The sequence below is a fragment of the Chlorocebus sabaeus genome, chromosome 2 (genome assembly GCF_047675955.1).
Source record: "Chlorocebus sabaeus isolate Y175 chromosome 2, mChlSab1.0.hap1, whole genome shotgun sequence".
NCBI classification, from domain to species: Eukaryota; Metazoa; Chordata; class Mammalia; order Primates; family Cercopithecidae; genus Chlorocebus; species Chlorocebus sabaeus.
This window is the reverse complement of record NC_132905.1, coordinates 100,158,458-100,175,008: the sequence shown is the minus strand read 5'-3', so window position 1 is coordinate 100,175,008 and position 16,551 is coordinate 100,158,458. Positions and strand designations below refer to the sequence as shown.

General features: G+C 54.8%; 1 protein-coding gene across 9 annotated transcripts in view; it reads right to left on the bottom strand.

Annotated features, from left to right (window-relative positions):
• Positions 1 to 16,551, bottom strand: part of PCNT (pericentrin) — a 116,792-nt gene that overhangs the window by 79,036 nt on the left and 21,205 nt on the right. For 5 of the 9 annotated variants that reach the window (XM_073011334.1, XM_073011337.1, XM_073011346.1 and 2 more), the window contains 10 exons: positions 14,603 to 14,755; positions 13,894 to 14,149; positions 13,382 to 13,437; positions 11,013 to 11,187; positions 10,363 to 10,499; positions 8,302 to 8,413; positions 6,523 to 6,745; positions 5,430 to 5,511; positions 3,818 to 3,992; positions 2,161 to 2,378 (listed from right to left, as the gene is read on the bottom strand). In XM_073011334.1, the coding sequence (XP_072867435.1) occupies positions 2,161 to 2,378; positions 3,818 to 3,992; positions 5,430 to 5,511; positions 6,523 to 6,745; positions 8,302 to 8,413; positions 10,363 to 10,499; positions 11,013 to 11,187; positions 13,382 to 13,437; positions 13,894 to 14,149; positions 14,603 to 14,755 (1,587 nt within the window). The remainder of the gene's footprint in view (positions 1 to 2,160; positions 2,379 to 3,817; positions 3,993 to 5,429; positions 5,512 to 6,522; positions 6,746 to 8,301; positions 8,414 to 10,362; positions 10,500 to 11,012; positions 11,188 to 13,381; positions 13,438 to 13,893; positions 14,150 to 14,602; positions 14,756 to 16,551) is intronic. The other 4 variants (XM_073011342.1, XM_037984972.2, XM_073011357.1 and 1 more) reach the window with 2 other exon arrangements.

Sequence of the window (16,551 nt, the reverse complement as noted above, 5' to 3'; positions counted from 1 at the left end):
GAGTCAAGATCGTGCCTCTACATTACAGCCTGGCAACAGAGTGAGACTCTGTGTCAAAAAAAAAAAGAAAAAAAAAACAGGAGGTGGATTTTTTTTAGAAAGACATTACATCATAAATGTGTACATGTGTAACAACAGAGCTTCCACATATTCAAAACAAGAATTAAAATTAACAAGAGAGAAATCCACAGTCCTCTCCCCATAATTGATATAAGGAGGTAAAATGGTGGCCTGCAAAAATCATAAAGATACGAGCATCAAAAAGTCACTTGGGGCCAGGTGCAGTGGCTCACGTCTGTAATGCCAGCACTTTGGGAAGCCAAGGCGGGCGGATCACTTGAGATCACGAGTTTGAGACCAGCCTACCCAACATGGTGAAACCCCGTCTCTACTAAAACTACAAAAATTAGCGTGGCCAGGTGCGGTGGCTCATGCCTATAATCCCAGCACTTTGGGAGGCAGAGGTGGGTGGATCATAAGGTCAGGAGATCGAGACCATCCTGGATAACATGGTGAAACCCTGTCTCCACTAAAAATACAAAAAAAAATAAAAATAAAAATTAGCCAGGCGTGGTGGCGGGCGCCTGTCATCCCAGCTACTCGGGAGGCTGATACAGAATGGTGTAAACCTGGGAGGCAAAGCTGGCAGTGAGCCGAGATTGCGCCACTGCACTCCAGCCTGGGCAACAGAGCGAGACTCCATCTCAAAAATAAAAATAAAATAAAAAAATAAAAAAAATTAGCCAGGCCTGGTGGTGTGCACCTGTAATCCCAGCTACTTGGGAGGCTGAGGCAAGAGAAACGCTTGAACCCGGGAGGTGGAGGTTGCAGTGAGCTGAGATTGCACCATTGCACTCCAGCCTGGGTGACAGAGCAAGACTTCGTCTGAAAAAAGACAAAAACAAAAACAAAACAAGTCACTTGGGCAAGTCTGTCTTCAGCCAACAGTGCCAGAGAAGGCCACACACTGGTGGCTGCAGGTGCCATCGGCACACGACCATCGGCCCACCTACCACCTGCCCGGCTCCCCACAGGGCTCTACCCTTACCTCTATTTTGCTGGAAGTCCTTACCAACACCTGAGTTTACCAAACCGCAAGGGATCAGACCTGCAGGTCATCACAGCTTCCTATCAAGCTGTCTCTTGATGGAGAATGAAAATCATTCTCGGGGAGACATTCACAGGGAGGAGCAAAGGGGTGGGAGAAACAGGACACAAACAGAAATGAAAACACTGTCACACGCATGAGCTTGAGTCAGAACACACATGACAAGACACAGTAATTTCGGTTCACGTTAACTCCACTGCTCCAGCATGGAATGGGCCCTGAGCTGCCCTGGCTGTAAGCAAGCCCATGGGGCCATGTGGCGGCTGCTGTCTTGTCGCTCTATCATCGTTTATGGCACGACAGTGACTTCACACTCGCAAAGGGCGAGGAAGAGCGTCAGAGGGCGCCTCTTCCACGGTGCAAAACAGCACAGGAAGAGCCTGGGGAACGTGGATGCAATTTAAGACTTGGGGTGAGCATCAGAGGCCACCCACATGCTTGGCACCCAGGCTCTTGCCTCCTCCCGGAGCCCTCTGAGGACACCTGGACAGTTTCCCTAAGAAATCTTGATTCAGAGGGCCAGGTATGGTGGCTCACACCTGTAATCCCAGCACTGTGGGAGGCCGAGGCAGGCGGATCACTTGAAGTCAGGCGTTTGAGACTAGCCTGGCCAACAAGGTGAAACATTGTATCTACAAAAAATACAAAACTTAGCCAGGCATAGTGGCACATGTTTGTAATCCCAGCTATCAGGGGATCACTTGAAATCAGGAAGCAGAGATTGCAGTGAGCTGAGATCGTGCCACTGCACTCCAGCCTGGGCAACAGAATGAGACTCTGCTTCAAAACAAAACAAAACAAAACAAAGAAATCTTCACTTAGAACTTCAGTTTTGCCCCTGTGCTGACTCTGATGAGATTCTCTCCAACCACCACCCACTATTGGCATTGCCAGGAATAGTTTCAAGAATTTACAGGACTGTGGCCCTTACAAACGTGGCAGGTGCTGGGCTGTCCCCAGGACGCCCCTCCACACACGAGAACACAAGCCTTTCAAGGAGAAGAGGGCGAGGACTCAGGCGGGAGGCGCTGGGCTGTGGAGTCACGACTCACCTTCTCCAAATTCTCCTTCAGACGGGTTTCATGCTGCAACTTCTCGTACAAATTTCTGTTTTCTATTTTTAGGAGTTCAATTTCTTCCTTGAGTTCAGTCTGAAGAAGCGAAAGTTTAACCTTATGCTCAGTTTCCAGACCCAGGACTCTGGCTGCCACCTCTGCGTCGGCCTCCGAGGCCCTGTCCTGCACACCCCGGAGATGCGCCCAGGGAAGCTCTGTGTGGATAAGGAGCAGGAAGACAGTCAGGCCAGAGCTGGCCCTCGACGGAGCCCACCATCTGCACAGGCAGAACAGCAACCTATAAACGCTTCCGACGGCAGACACCATGGATTTTCGAGCTCTGTGCTGACTCAGCGAGGAAAGCAGGCACGGCTCTCTCAAGTCTCCCCTCCCTTTTGGGACAGCTCCCTGCTGCCCCAGCACAGCCCGTCCTGAGTCACAGCGATGTCCTGGGCCCACACGACAGCCACACGGGACACCTCCCTGCTGCCCCCGCACAGCCCGTCCTGAGCCACCCACACGACAGCGACACGGGACACCTCCCTGCTGCCCCAGCACAGCCCCGTCCTGAGTCACCCACACGACAGCGACACGGCCCGCCCAGGCCACTTCTTCATGTCAGGTGTGACAAGTGACCCTCCACGAGTTCCTGAGTGAGCCTCATGCCTGTGACCAGATGTGGGCACATGTGTGTCATAGACCCACACTCAGGGTCTATGAGGCAGCCACAAGGACAGGGCCTTGAGCTCAGGGGCCCGCCAGGGTTCCTGTCCAGCCCCTCCCCCTGCTGCTCTCTGCCCGGGCACGCTACCCCCACCAGCCCATTTCTTTCTCTGCAGAAGAGGAAAAAGGCAGAATGGACTACGTGGTGGCCAGGCACCAGTGGCGCCGACAACCATGCATATCAAGGGGCGGCTGTGGGGACAGCTGCGGTGCAGGACAGACGGGAGTGAGAACCAGATGCAGGCACCGCTGCACCACCCCCCAGCTGGAAGGAGGCCCAGGCTTCTCTCACCTTGGCCACAGCCCAGAGTGGAGTCAGACCACCCACCTCCCAACAGGACCCATGGCCTCAGCCCCACCATCAGCACAGTCCACGCCAGTGGCCAGGGCTGCCTGCCCCTCCTGGAACCCGTGAGTGGTCAGTGTCCGGCGCCACGGGACCACAACTGTGAGATGACTGAGGTTTCCTCTCCGTCCCCTTCTGACCCCACAGCCCTGTGCCCCGTGCCCTGCCTGGACATCCCACAACCTTAGCCTGACTCGGTGAGTTGGGGGAGCTGGGCCTGCTGGGAGCAGAGCAGGATCCTGGAAAAGCCTCCCCTGGGCCCAGTGGACACACATTCTCCCTCCAAAGGTGAGTGGTCACCACATCCATCCAGCAATCCCCATGACCCCCAGGGTGGCCACCCAGGTCAGACCTGCCCTGCTGGGGCGCTGGCCCAGGACCCACGCTCCTGCCCAGCCAGTGATCCCGCTCTAACACCAAACCCTCATCAGGACACACTCTGTTCAGGTGCCAACCCCAGCAGAAGAGGTCGGAGCACTCAGCTGCTTCATGGAGGACTTGGATCGAACCCAGGCTCCCAGGCTCTCGGAGAACGTCCCCCAGACCTGGGATCTCCGACACCATGGCAGGGCGGGAGGGGCCCACCTTGGCTGCGCCCTTCGGAGGGCTCCAGATGCCATCCCTGTCCCAATGCTGAAGTCTCTGCGCAGCATCTGTCTGAGACGTGCCCCTCATGCTGGACGCAGAGCGGAGACTCTGGTGCTTCCAATAGGTGCCTGTGGCTTTCTTCTAACTCTGCCTGGAAGCATGGCAGGCTCTCCTACAGAGAAACCACGTGGGACAAGCACATTAGTGAGCCGAGCTACCTCGCTGGCAGCTATAACCTTCAAAGGTGTTTCCCACTACGCACAAAGAAAACTCAAACCTCACCAGGTTCATGAGACCACACGCAGTGCCCTGGTGAACCCTGCCAGCCCACAGGCATGCTCACATGCTCTCCAGCCCACACCTGTCTCTTAGCCAGGCCCCCGGAAGACATACACGAACTGGTGGCACTGACAGGGTGCTCTCCGGAGGGGAAGAGCCCTGGACTGGACAGACCTCTCCTCAATGATCTCAGCAGCAAGGTCAGTAAGGCATGTGCCCCTCGCGTCTCTGCTGGTGGCCTCACATCTCAGGGCTGGGCTCTCCTCTCAAGGCCAGTCTCCTGTGACCACCGCCCACTAACTTTCAACTGTGTCCTCATCACACCCACGCACAGAGGCAGGGTTGGCTCTCAGGTGATACAGGGACACCTGGTGGGGCTGCCCACCCCACCCCTTCCCAGGTTCTCTCTCCAGGGTAGGGCCTACTCATGGGAGGGTCCTGGCTGCCTGTTCCAGCTGGGCCCTTGCCCTTCTCTGGTGTTTCCCCCAGAGCCTCTTGTGCAGCAAATTCTGTCTTGGGGTCTGCTTTGCAGGGAACTCAAACTGGCGCACAGCCCGCTGCTACCCTGCCTGGCCACCCTGTGGCCTCTAGCAGGCCCGGGACCCCGCTCCAGTGAGGGCTCCTGGTCGTGCTCTCCAGCAGGCCCAGGGACCCTGCTCCAGAGTGACGGCTCCTGGCCGCTGGGCCAAGATGCCCCGGGTTCCCTTCCACTGGTTCCACTGTGCAACAAGCCATGCAGTGCTGCCCCTACATCTCCTCCCTGCCCTCCTTCGTGTCCTCTGGAGCCCGACGCTGGGCTTGCTCATGCTGCACAGCAAGCACTCCACAGTCACATGTACTGGTGGGCACCATGCTGGCAGCACAGACCCAGAACACTCTATCATCCCAGAAGTTCTGCTTGGACAGCACTGCCCCACAGAAGTTAAAAGGTGACAGAAACGGCAGTATGGAAGCAACTCAAGGAAGAAACATAAAAGCCAGCAGACACTCTGTGTGTACCCAAAGCAAAGATACAATTTCACACCCTTTGAACTGCCACTGTCAAGTCTGACGAACGCAGTCCACTGCAGGGAGGGGCCCTGCCCAAGCCAGGGCATCCCTGGGCTGAGGGAGGGGCTCCGGCTCCCCCAGCCAGCCCCTTTCCTGATCAAACAGTGCACGGTGAGGCCCACCGTGGAGCAGCAGTGAGGTCGGGGCAGCATCCGCAAGCAGCCTTCCTCCCCCGGACAAGGCGGGAGGGATAGAAACACAGGCTCCATAATGTGGAAGACGCCCGGCTGGAACGTCAAGAGCACAGGACTCTCCCTCTTCTCAGCGTGTGGCCAATTACCTTATGTCGCTCAGGGTTGAGTTCATCAACGTGATCTTTTCTTCCTTTCTCAGGTTTCTCTTCTAAACCCACACAGGACAACCTGAAAGGAAAACATTTTATAAAAACTTTACACACATGTCCCTTTTCCATGTGCGCTCCATTTCCTCCCCAGGACCAACTGTTCACAGCAGAAGTGCCTCCTCACGCTTCCAGTGAAGGACGGGCAATGCCCACGTGCAGGGAGCCGTGGCAGTTGCAAAGCCACAGACACAGCATAAGGACACGCAGACCTGGAATAGAGTGTGCCCGCCACTGACTCTCTCTCTCACACACACACACACGACACACAGACCTGGACGAGAGTATGCCTGTCACTGACACACACACACACACCAGGGACACAGCACAGGGATGCACAGGCCTGAACAAGAGTGCGCCTGTCACTGACTCACACTCTCACACACACACACACACACCAGGGACACAGCACGGGGACACACAGGCCTGAAAGAGAGCGTGCCCACCACTGACACACACACACACACACACACACACACACCAGGGACACAGCACAGGGACGCGCAGGCCTGGACAAGAGTGCGCCCATCACTGACTCACAGATACGCAGGCCTGGAGGAGAGCGCCCCTGCCACTGATACACACGCACACACTGGCCTGGACGCGAGAGCGCGTCCCCCACCAACATATACACACAGGCCTGGACGAGAGTGTGGCCACCACTGACACAAGCACACGCAGGCCTGGAGGAGAGCACCCCTGCCACCAACACACCCACACACGCTGGCCTGGACAACAGTGTGCCCACTGACTCGTGCACACGCACGTGCTGGCCTGGACGAGAGCGCGTCCCCCACCAACACGTACACACAGGCCTGGACGAGAGTGTGGCCACCAACAGCTCGCGCACACACACATGCAGGCCACGTTCAGGTGCCCACGCCTGTGTCATCTTTTGAGTCTGGACCATAAAATGTGTGTGTATAAAAGGCCATTGGTGCCCACTGGCACAAAATCACCAACAAAATGACCCCTGAACTCGGAGCCCGGCCCCTGTGTGGCCGGAACTGAGGCTGGAAGCTGCTTTGCGTACCCAACTTCCACAGGGTCCAGAAGAGCATCTTCACTCGCCCCCTGCAGCCTCTGCTGCAACAGGGTTAGGTCTTCCTGGTAAGTTTTCTCGGCATCCCTTAATTTCTTTTCAAAATAAATCCTCAGTTGCTCCAGTTCGGATTCGTGCTGGGTTTTTTCTCGCTGTTTCAGCTGCTCTAAATCTTCCACGTGAGAGGCTCGCGCCAGGAGTTGCTCATGTAGCTCTGCATACACAACGGAGTCAGGCAATCATCTTAAAATGGGACACGCAGAACAAGCCAGGCGAGAGGCAAGAGCCTGGTTACCTGTGGTAACCGGGGGCGGAACTCAGAAAAGGGCCCATCCCAGAACCTGAGAGTGATGAGGGATCCCCGCGGCTTAGACTCGCACATGCCCCTGAACGTGGAGAGCTCTCTGGAAGTGGTGGCAAGAGCCACAGGGCCGGGAGCAAGAGCAGCCCTCGAAGTGGCAGGGATGTGGTGCGCACCGTCAGCAAGGAGACAGCCAATAGTCCTGCAGCCCCAGGAAACTGGATCCAGACCAACCTCAAACCCAGAAGCAGGCTCATCAGGTTGGCACATGACGGCTGATACCTGGATGTGGGCTATGGGGGACCCTGGACAGAAAACCCAGCTGCACCATCCTGGACTTTCTGTAAGCTAACAACTGTGTTGTTTTAGGCAACCAAGTTTGTGATAATTTGTTACACAGCAGCAGAGAAGCACCACGGACCCTAAGAGAACGTGTCCCCATGGCTACTGTGGTCAGAATACAGCCCGCTGCTCTACAGTGGCTAACAGCCAGCGACAGGCACCCCAGAGACGGCAAATCGGGGTTCTCTGCATGGGTCCCAAGAGGCAGGACAGAGACAAGCAGAGGACCAAGCCAGAGCCGGAGCCTGCAGGGACCAGCTGTGCCTGTGGCCCCTTCAGCTTCTCTCTTCTCCAGCCTCCGGTGACAGACAGACCCCCAGGGAAAGGTAAATCGACATGCTCTCGACATGGCCCCGACAGGGTGCAGGGCTGGGAGGTGGAGCCAGGCCTGGTGCCCTGGTGACAGTGGCGGTGTCTCCAGTTCCTTCTCCTCAGTGCTCTTTGCTCCAAATCCCACCACCCACAAGGACAGGTTGGGCCAGAAGGCTCTGTCTGCGCGTGAGCACCAGGAGACACGCAGTGGTTCACCCTCCTGTCCTGTGGCCCTGGGCACCGGTGCCTGAATTGGGCTTGGCCAGCCCCTGCCCTCAAGCACCATCCTCCCCGTGGCACAGAGACCTCTGACACGGAACAGCGGGCCCGGGGTCGGGGTCTCCAGAGGCACTCAGCTATAAGGGGACACCGGGACCAGAGCTGCCTTCACCAAGTGGCCTGGAGAGCTGGGGCCACAGGAGCCTGGCAGCAGGATGTGGGGCACTGCCCTGTGACCCCAGACACCAGGTGAGCCCACTCTTGGACAGCACTCAACCATCCTTCCGAGGCAAACGCTCAGCACCATTGGTGCTTTCCTTAGACTTGAAGGCACCCCGAGAGTGTCAGTCTCGGCCTTGAGGGACGCACAGGTGCACGCCACTGCTGCACTGATCTGCTTAGCATAAAGCCAGGGCTATCTCCCACAAAGCAAACCTCCACCTTCAAACCATGCACCTCAACCTTCAGGATATCAAGCAGGTAAATCCACTTTTTTGTGTTTGCTAGAATTGTTAAATTCTGGCTTGGGGTTACAACAATGAAAAATGCACAGCTTCAGCTTTTGAGGATCTGAATTTCCCAACACAATTCCTTACCACTCAATTCCTGTCTACTGGTCCTGGCAGAATCAAGCTGGGACCACAAGCGCCTGACCTCTTCTTGTGACTGTGCCTTCAGGTCTTCATACGATGCCTGAAGATTCTCTAACTGGAAAAAGCAAAGCGTCCAGGTGAGACTCTCATGAGCTCAAGGCCCCCACCCTAGCAGTGGTTTTATCCCTGCCACTGCGATCCTCAGGGTAAAAGCTCACATCCCAAACCTGCAGCTCAGAGAAAGCCAGCCACAGCAGAGACCGAGAGCTCTGTCCATGGCAAGTGGGATCAGTCAGTGCTGGCCCCACGAGGCCAGGCACTTTCAGAATCTCAGGAACTTCCAGGTCTGTTTGTCTCAGCCGAGGAGTTGGCATGGCCAGGTTCCATGCCGGCCGCAGCTGTGCGGTTTCATCTTGTGCACCTCCCTGCTTCAGTTTAGGGTCACACATACAGATTGCTGAATGGAATGGAGGGAGTCTTACTAGCCCACAGTACCCAAGACTACCAAATAGGGAGTTTCTCACTTTCAATACTTTTACATTAAGGAAGCAGGTCCCTCTTACACTAAATTTCTCTGTACGTTCAGCAAGAGCCCAGCCCAGCGCGGCACAGCGTGATGTCCTCCTGGGCGACGCTGCACCTGGGGCTGGCCTGTCCTTCTCGTGGAAAAGGCCCCTCCTACCTTTCCCCATCACAGGCATCAGGACCAGAAGATGCTACCAGCCCCCTCTTTCCCATCTGGGAGGGAGAGCCTGGAAGGGCCCAGGGAGAGAATAGGGGTGTGGAGTGAGCCCCGGCCTAGACTCTCTGCAGAAGAGGAGGGTATGTGGGCACCAGAGGCCCACTGGGAGACACAAGGGGCCCAAGACAGGCCTCTCTAAGACTACAGACCCCAACTACTTCCGTATTCTCAGGTTTGTAAATCTTTCACATACCACGATTAACCCTATCTCTGATTTATGCTTTAATTTCTTCAACTAATTCTTGGGATACTCAGTTTGAGTCTCAGGTTTGTCAGGCCTCCAGTGAGGACCTGGCCACATCGACATTTTGACATGTAGCGTTTCATTAGAGAAACATCTTGAATACACACAGCAGAAATGTTTGCTAACTTTTCCTAGGAATCTCATGTGTACTGGATTACTGTTAGAGGATGTGGCCTTACACTCCTACCTAGTGTTTGAAATTTGTGTAACTGTCTCAGGGACACCTGTAAAGAATATGTATTTTTAAGTATAAGACTGAACATAATTATTAAATCACTCTTGCAGACTATATGCTTACACTTTTATTCACCGACAGTCTTTCTATTTTTTATTTTATTTTATTTTATTTATTTATTTATTTTTGAGATGGAGGCTCGCTCTGTCGCCCAGGCTGGAGTGCAGTGGTGCGATCTCAGCTCACTGCAACCTCCACCTCCCAGGTTCAAGCAATTCTCGTGCCTCAGTCTCCCGAGTAGCTGGGATTACAGATGACCGCCACCACGCCTGGCTAATTTTTGTCTCAAACCCCTGACCTCATAATCTGCCCGCCTTGGCCTCCCAAAGTGCTAGAATTATAGGCGTGAGCCACTGTGCCCAGCCAGTCTCTTTAAATTTAGTACTTAAGTTTTAGCAAATAACATAATATGAAATAGCCCAATTCCAAAATCTGTTAAAACATCCCTAATAGGCCGGGCGCGGTGGCTCAAGACTGTAATCCAAGCACTTTGGGAGGCCGAGACGGGCGGATCACGAGGTCAAGAGATTGAGACCATCCTGGCTAACGCGGTGAAACCCCGTCTCTACTAAAAAAATACAAAAAAAACTAGCCGGTCGAGGTGGCGGGCGCCTGTAGCCCCAGCTACTCGGGAGGCTGAGGCAGGAGAATGGCGTAAACCCGGGAGGCGGAGCTTGCAGTGAGCTGAGATCTGGCCACTGTACTCCAGCCTGGGCGACAGAGCAAGACTCCATCTCAAAAACAAACAAACAAACAAACAAAAATCCCTAATATACCAAGTAATTAAAATAACGAAGCTGCTACCCACCACCAAGTAATTAAAATAACCAGGCTGCTACCCACCTCCAGCTGTTTTTCTTTTTCGCTCTCTTTGAACTTGAACTCCAAGTCTTCTAAACACCGGCAGTGCTCGGACTGCAGGTCTTCACGTAACTTCTCAATGGCTGCTTGATGTTGACTCTCCAGGTTCCTAAGGGCTGCTAGAAAGGTAAAGCAATGCCACTTGGTTTACAAGACATCACTCTCCTCAACAGCGACCTCAGTGACAATAATGGCGCATGCAGAGCGCTGCCACCCAGAGCCCCATCCTGGACACCCCCACCTCTCCTGGGCCCCTCATTTGAGCCTCACATGCCTGATAGCGCAAGGGGACATCGCCTACCCATGCCACCCACCAGGAGGGTCACATTGGAACACACAACCCTGGAGTTTCAAAAGTGAACAAGCACAACGCTGCTGCTTTGATAATAATTTAGCAACTGAACATGCCAAGAAAAATCTCTGAAACAAAGATCGGGAAGGTTTAAGGACCCTGAGAGACCTGTGACCCCTGACGGCCACCAGCATGTCACACGTGCACGGAGCCATCCAGCATTTAGAAGCAAGGCAGGAAACGTGTGCGCAATGACACATGGTGACATGAATGACATTCCTTCCAGTACTACCCAAGAAAACTCAGTCCCACTCCAAACTTTCTCATTCTCATTACTCACATTCAGCCTGGTTTTTGTCTTGAAAAATCTTCTCCAACTCAGCTCTCTGTTCTGCCAATTCTTTCTGAAACTGGTTTTGTAAATCCTCCATTTCTGACTGATGCTTTGCAGACAATTCTTTGCGTAGATTTTCTAAACATAAATCTTTTTCAGATTCCCAGTCTTCCTTCAGGGTCTAATTTAAAAGAAAAAAAGTTAAAGTCAATAGTTGATTATCTGTGCTAAAGAAATTTAAATCACACAGTCAAACCTATGAGCAGGCCAGGTAAAGTGGCTCATGTCTGTAATCCCAGCACTTTGAGAGGCTGAGGCCGGCAGATTGCCTGAGCCCAGGAGTTAGGATTAGAGACCAACCTGGGCAACATAGTGAGACCCCATCTCTACAAAATAAATACAAAAATTAGTGAGGTGTGGTGGCATGCGCCTATAGTCCCAGCTACTCGGGAGGCTGAGGCAGGAGATCAAATGAGCCCAGGAGGTCAAGGCTGCGCTGTGATTGTGCCACTGCACTCCAGCCTGGGAGGCAGAATGAGACCCTGTCTCAAAAAAAAAAAAAAAAAAAAGAACTGGCAGTCATGGCCCCCAACTAAACTGCCCTGACAGGACTGACACCTAGTCTCTCGCCTGAATGCTGGCAGGACAGAAAAGCAGAAGCATCCAGGAGGCAAGCAGTTGAGGAAAAGGGAGCGAGGATCACCTACCCCGAAACAGACCAGCCTCTGCACAGGGACCAACCACCCCAAAATAGACCAGCCTCTGAACACAAGGACCACCCACCCTGAAACAGACCAGCCTCTGAGCACAAGGACCACCCACCCTGAAACAGACCAGCCTCTGAACACAAGGACCACCCACCCCGAAACAGACCAGCCTCTGAACACAAGGACCACCCACCCTGAAACAGACCAGCCTCTGAACACAAGGACCACCCACCCTGAAACAGACCAGCCTCTGAGCACAAGGACCACCCACCCCGAAACAGACCAGCCTCTGAACACAAGGACCACCCACCCCGAAACAGACCAGCCTCTGAACACAGCCAGTGAGGACCACCCACCCCAAAACAGACCAGCCTCTGAATACAAGGACCACCCACCCCGAAACAGACCAGCCTCTGAACACAAGGGCCACCCACCCTGAAACAGACCAGCCTCGGAACACAGCCAGTGAGGACCACCCACCCCGAAACAGACCAGCCTCTGAACACAGCGAGGACCACCCACCCCGAAAGAGACCAGCCTCTGAACACAGCAAGGACCACCCACCCCAAAACAGACCTGCCTCTGAACACAAGGGCCACCCACCCTGAAACAGACCAGCCTCGGAACACAGCCAGTGAGGACCACCCACCCCAAAACAGACCAGCCTCTGAACACAAGGGCCACCCACCCTGAAACAGACCAGCCTCGGAACACAGCCAGTGAGGACCACCCACCCCGAAACAGACCAGCCTCTGAACACAGCGAGGACCACCCACTCCGAAACAGACCAGCCTCTGAACACAAGGACCACCCACCCTGAAACAGACCAGCCTCTGAACACAGCCAGTGAGGACCACCCACCCCAAAACAAACCAGCCTCTGCACAGGGACCACCCAGTCTGAAACAGACCAGCCTCTGAATACAAGGCCTAATCCACACGGTCACCCTCAACGTGTTAGAAATACATCTCCCTACAAGACCCAGGGGCCAATGGCAACTTTGCTGACCTCCACCCAAGGGCTGGGCTCTGTCTCAAGTGCTCTGAGAAATGAGTCTCACTGGCTGGGTCAGAGGCGCAGGTGACCAGGACACAACTCCAAGCCTGGACTGACATCCACCTTCTGCCAAGGGCCTGAGAGCTGCCCGGATGCCTGGCTCAGGAAGGGCCTCCACACTCAGCACTGCTGACAGTTCAGCCCTCTAGCGGAGGGCCTGGCAATGACGGGGCACTGCTACCTGTGGTCCCCAGTGGTCCCCAGTGAGGCCACCCACAGCAGGTGCAACCCACCCCACCCAAAACACCTCCCTGTGTGGTATTCTCCCCAGCACCCCAGCACCCACACCCTACGCACCGCAGGGAACTGCCACGGCCACGAGGGCAGAAGCTGTGTCCCAGAACACAGCTCAGGGGCAGGCCACGGGGGCCACTCAGAAGCCAGCATGGAAGGGCAGATCAGTGCCTTTATGTTCTACAAGTCAATGTGAAAGAACAAGTTTTCTGACAGATGATATAAACAAAGAATGCAAAACACTTTCAACCAGCATATTCTAATCAAGCCTCGACTGGCTTCTGTCTGAATCAAGACAAGGAGCGTTCTCGTGGGAGCTGGCGAGAAAGGAAAAACAACATACACAGAGGCGTGCATTTTAGAATCAGTCCTGGGTACCTTTACGATCTGGGCGTTTTTCTCCTTTTCTGATTGTAACTTCTCCTTCAGCTCAGCTGTAAGAAAAACAAAAAGCAGCTCAGGCCACTCCATCCCAACCTTTTCAGTGACCCAACCGCCCAGGAAACGACCAGGCTCTGGCACCCACTGGACACGTGCCAGTGTTCACAGGCTAGCAGGATGCGTCTGTGACGATGCCTGGCTTTAATAATAAACTGAGGACACCGTGGCTTCCAGACACACAGGACGATCTAAGACAGGAGGTGAAGGCCAGCCCCGGGTCCCACCTACCACAGACCATCTGGAAACCCGCTCTAATAACCTCCTGGCCATGAAAACCCAAGGCCCCCTTTGTTCACCCCCTCATGGTGCCAGACACCAGGCAAGGTGATGAGAACGGAGATGGGGAGACAGTGCTAGGGCGCCCCCGCTCCCAACCCCAAGAGGGAAGAGGCACTAGAATGCCCACGCCGAGCCCACACGTCACCCATACCCGCCCAACCGTGCAGTACCTGCTTCCTGTCCACACCTGAGCACCACCTCCTCCTTCTCCCGTGCGTGCTGCTCCCTGAGGAGCTCCAGCTCGTGCTGCTGCCTGCTCTGCAGCAGGGCCAGCTCCTGGGCACGCCGGCTGTTGAGCATCTCCCGCAGCTCCGTCAGCGCCGTCTCCTTCTCCTTCTGGAGGTTGGCCTGGGTCAGCTCCAGCTGTGCCGTGTGCATGTTGCTCAGACTCAGACGCAGCGCCTCCAGTTCAAGGCCATGCACAGCCTGCGGGGAGAGAAGGCCTCTGTAAGGCCCATGGTCAGAACCAGGGCGCATCAGGGAGACACAGAAGCATGAATGAGTACGGAGGACACAGAAAGGGCAACAGCAGACATCCCCTGGGGGTGGGGGCAGGACACAGAGGCCCGGATGCCACCAAGATGCCACCCAGCTCCTCTGCCAGTGACCCCACAGCCCATCACCGCCCTGAGCACCGGCACCCCGAATTCCCTCACTGTATGACGGTACTGTGTGCACCTGGAGGGAGCTCCGCAGCTGATAGGGAGAGCGAACAGCCCTGAGGTCAGTGTGTCACTCACGTGGCCTGCACCTGACCAGGCCCCCTGACCCCTGGCATCCACCTGTGTCTCCTCCACCCGCCCTGCTGATGGCCCCCCACACAGAACGTGGAAACAGACAAGGCAGAGAGAGGAGATGGCAGCGTCCGCCCCCCCCCACCTGGATGCTCGCTGTGCCCTGTGGGGATAACAGAGACCATGCTGCAAGCCTGTGCGGGCCCTGCTGGGTCACCTGACTCTGCTGCAGGCCAGCCTCCTCTTCACGGCTGCTCTGCAGGTCAGCAATGGCAAGTTCACATTCTTGTTTACACTCCTGGGGAAGAAAGGCAAAGAATGTGGTCCAGCATTCACATGAGAAAACAGTCACTAAGAAGCCACCGTGATGTGCCCGAGAGCAGACAACGCACGCCCTCACAAAATCCCATTCACAGCTGTTCACAGCAGCATCACTCGCAATGGCCAGAAGGTGGGAGCAACCCAAATGCCTACTGAGGGATGAATGGCTGAACAAAACGTGGGCTGCCATTCAGCCGCAAGAAGGAATGAAGGCCCCAGCTCAGGCTGCAACACAGAGGAGCCCTGAGGACGTGAGGCTGAGTGACAGAGCACACACGGAAGGCCGCATGAGGTTCCATTTACATCAAGTGTTCAGGATCCGCAAATGCGTAGACATGGAGTGGCCTGAGGCTGCGAGGAGCTGAGGGAGGATAGTGGGGGTGGCTGCCACGAGCACTGGGCTTCCTTCTTGGCCATGACCATGTCTGGAACCACAGGAGGTGGTGCTCACACAGTGAATGTACTGCTGCCACGAGCACTGGGCTTCCTTCTGGGGCCGTGACAACGTCTGGAACCACTGGAGGTGGTGCTCACACAGTGAATGTACTGAACGCCACCGAGGTCTGTACTTTAAAATGGTGAATTTTATGTTTGCTAATTATATCTCATTTTTTTTTAAATGATGGAAAAACACTGAACCCGCTTAAATGACTTAGTGTAAAGTCAAAGTCCCAAAAACAGGCCAGGCACGGTGGCTCACACCTGAAATCCCAGCACTTTGGGAGGTCGAGGCAAGCAGATCACCTGAGGTAGGAGTTCGAGACCAGGCTGGCCAACATGATGAAACCCCATCTATACTAAAAATACAAAAATTAGCCAGGCGTAGTGGTGGGCACCTATAATCCCAGCTACTCGGGAGGCTGAGGCAGGAGGATCCCTTGAACCTGGAAGGCGGAGGTTGCAGTGAGCTGAGATCATGCCACTGCACTCCAGCCTGGGCAACAGAGCAAGACTCCATCTCAAAAAAATAAATAAAATACAGTCCCAGAAACAGGAGCTGTGAGCTCTCCCCACACCACAGCAGTATTACCATGGGAGGAACGCACAACCTGCTCTCAGGAAAAGGGGGAAATGACACTTGCAGAGAGAAAATGTGCGTAAAATGCCTGGATAACACAGGTATCAATGAAAGGTAAACCAATCTAGAAACACAAACTTTAAAGATCCTTGTACGGCCACTAAATCAGCAAAAGTTGGTAAGAATATTACTAATTCTCAATGCCATCATGGTCACAGGAAACAAACGCACCCAAACACTACCAACGTCAGAATCAGTTGCCTCAACTTTTTTCTCAGCAGCTGTTCTGGCAACACAGGTCGAGCCACAGAAAGCCTCTCCCTGTCTCAACCTTCTCACCTCTGGAAACCTTTTCAGCAGCAATAACCCAAAGGGAAGAGCAAAGCTGCAGGTGGCTCCTTGGCACAGATCCTGAGCCCACCGTCCACGTGGCCCTCCCTGCAGGCTCCTGGCCCTCGACTGGCACCTGGGATGTCTCCCCTGCCTGTGGACGCGACCGTTCTCTGGCTTCTTCCCCATCAGCCAGGCGCCTCTCTGGGCTCCAGGTGACCCACCTGCTCACAGAGTACTTCAGACTGAAACATGACACAAACTAAATGTTTCTGCCCCAGCTGGAGAACTGGCTAGGGGTGGAGAGATAGAGGTTTGACACAGTTGGGAAGGCTAGAAATGCCCCCAGAGGAACTACACAGAGAAGGTGGCATGGTGGGCTCCACAGGGGCTGCCTGCACGGGGACTCGTCCCCAGGGCAGGCA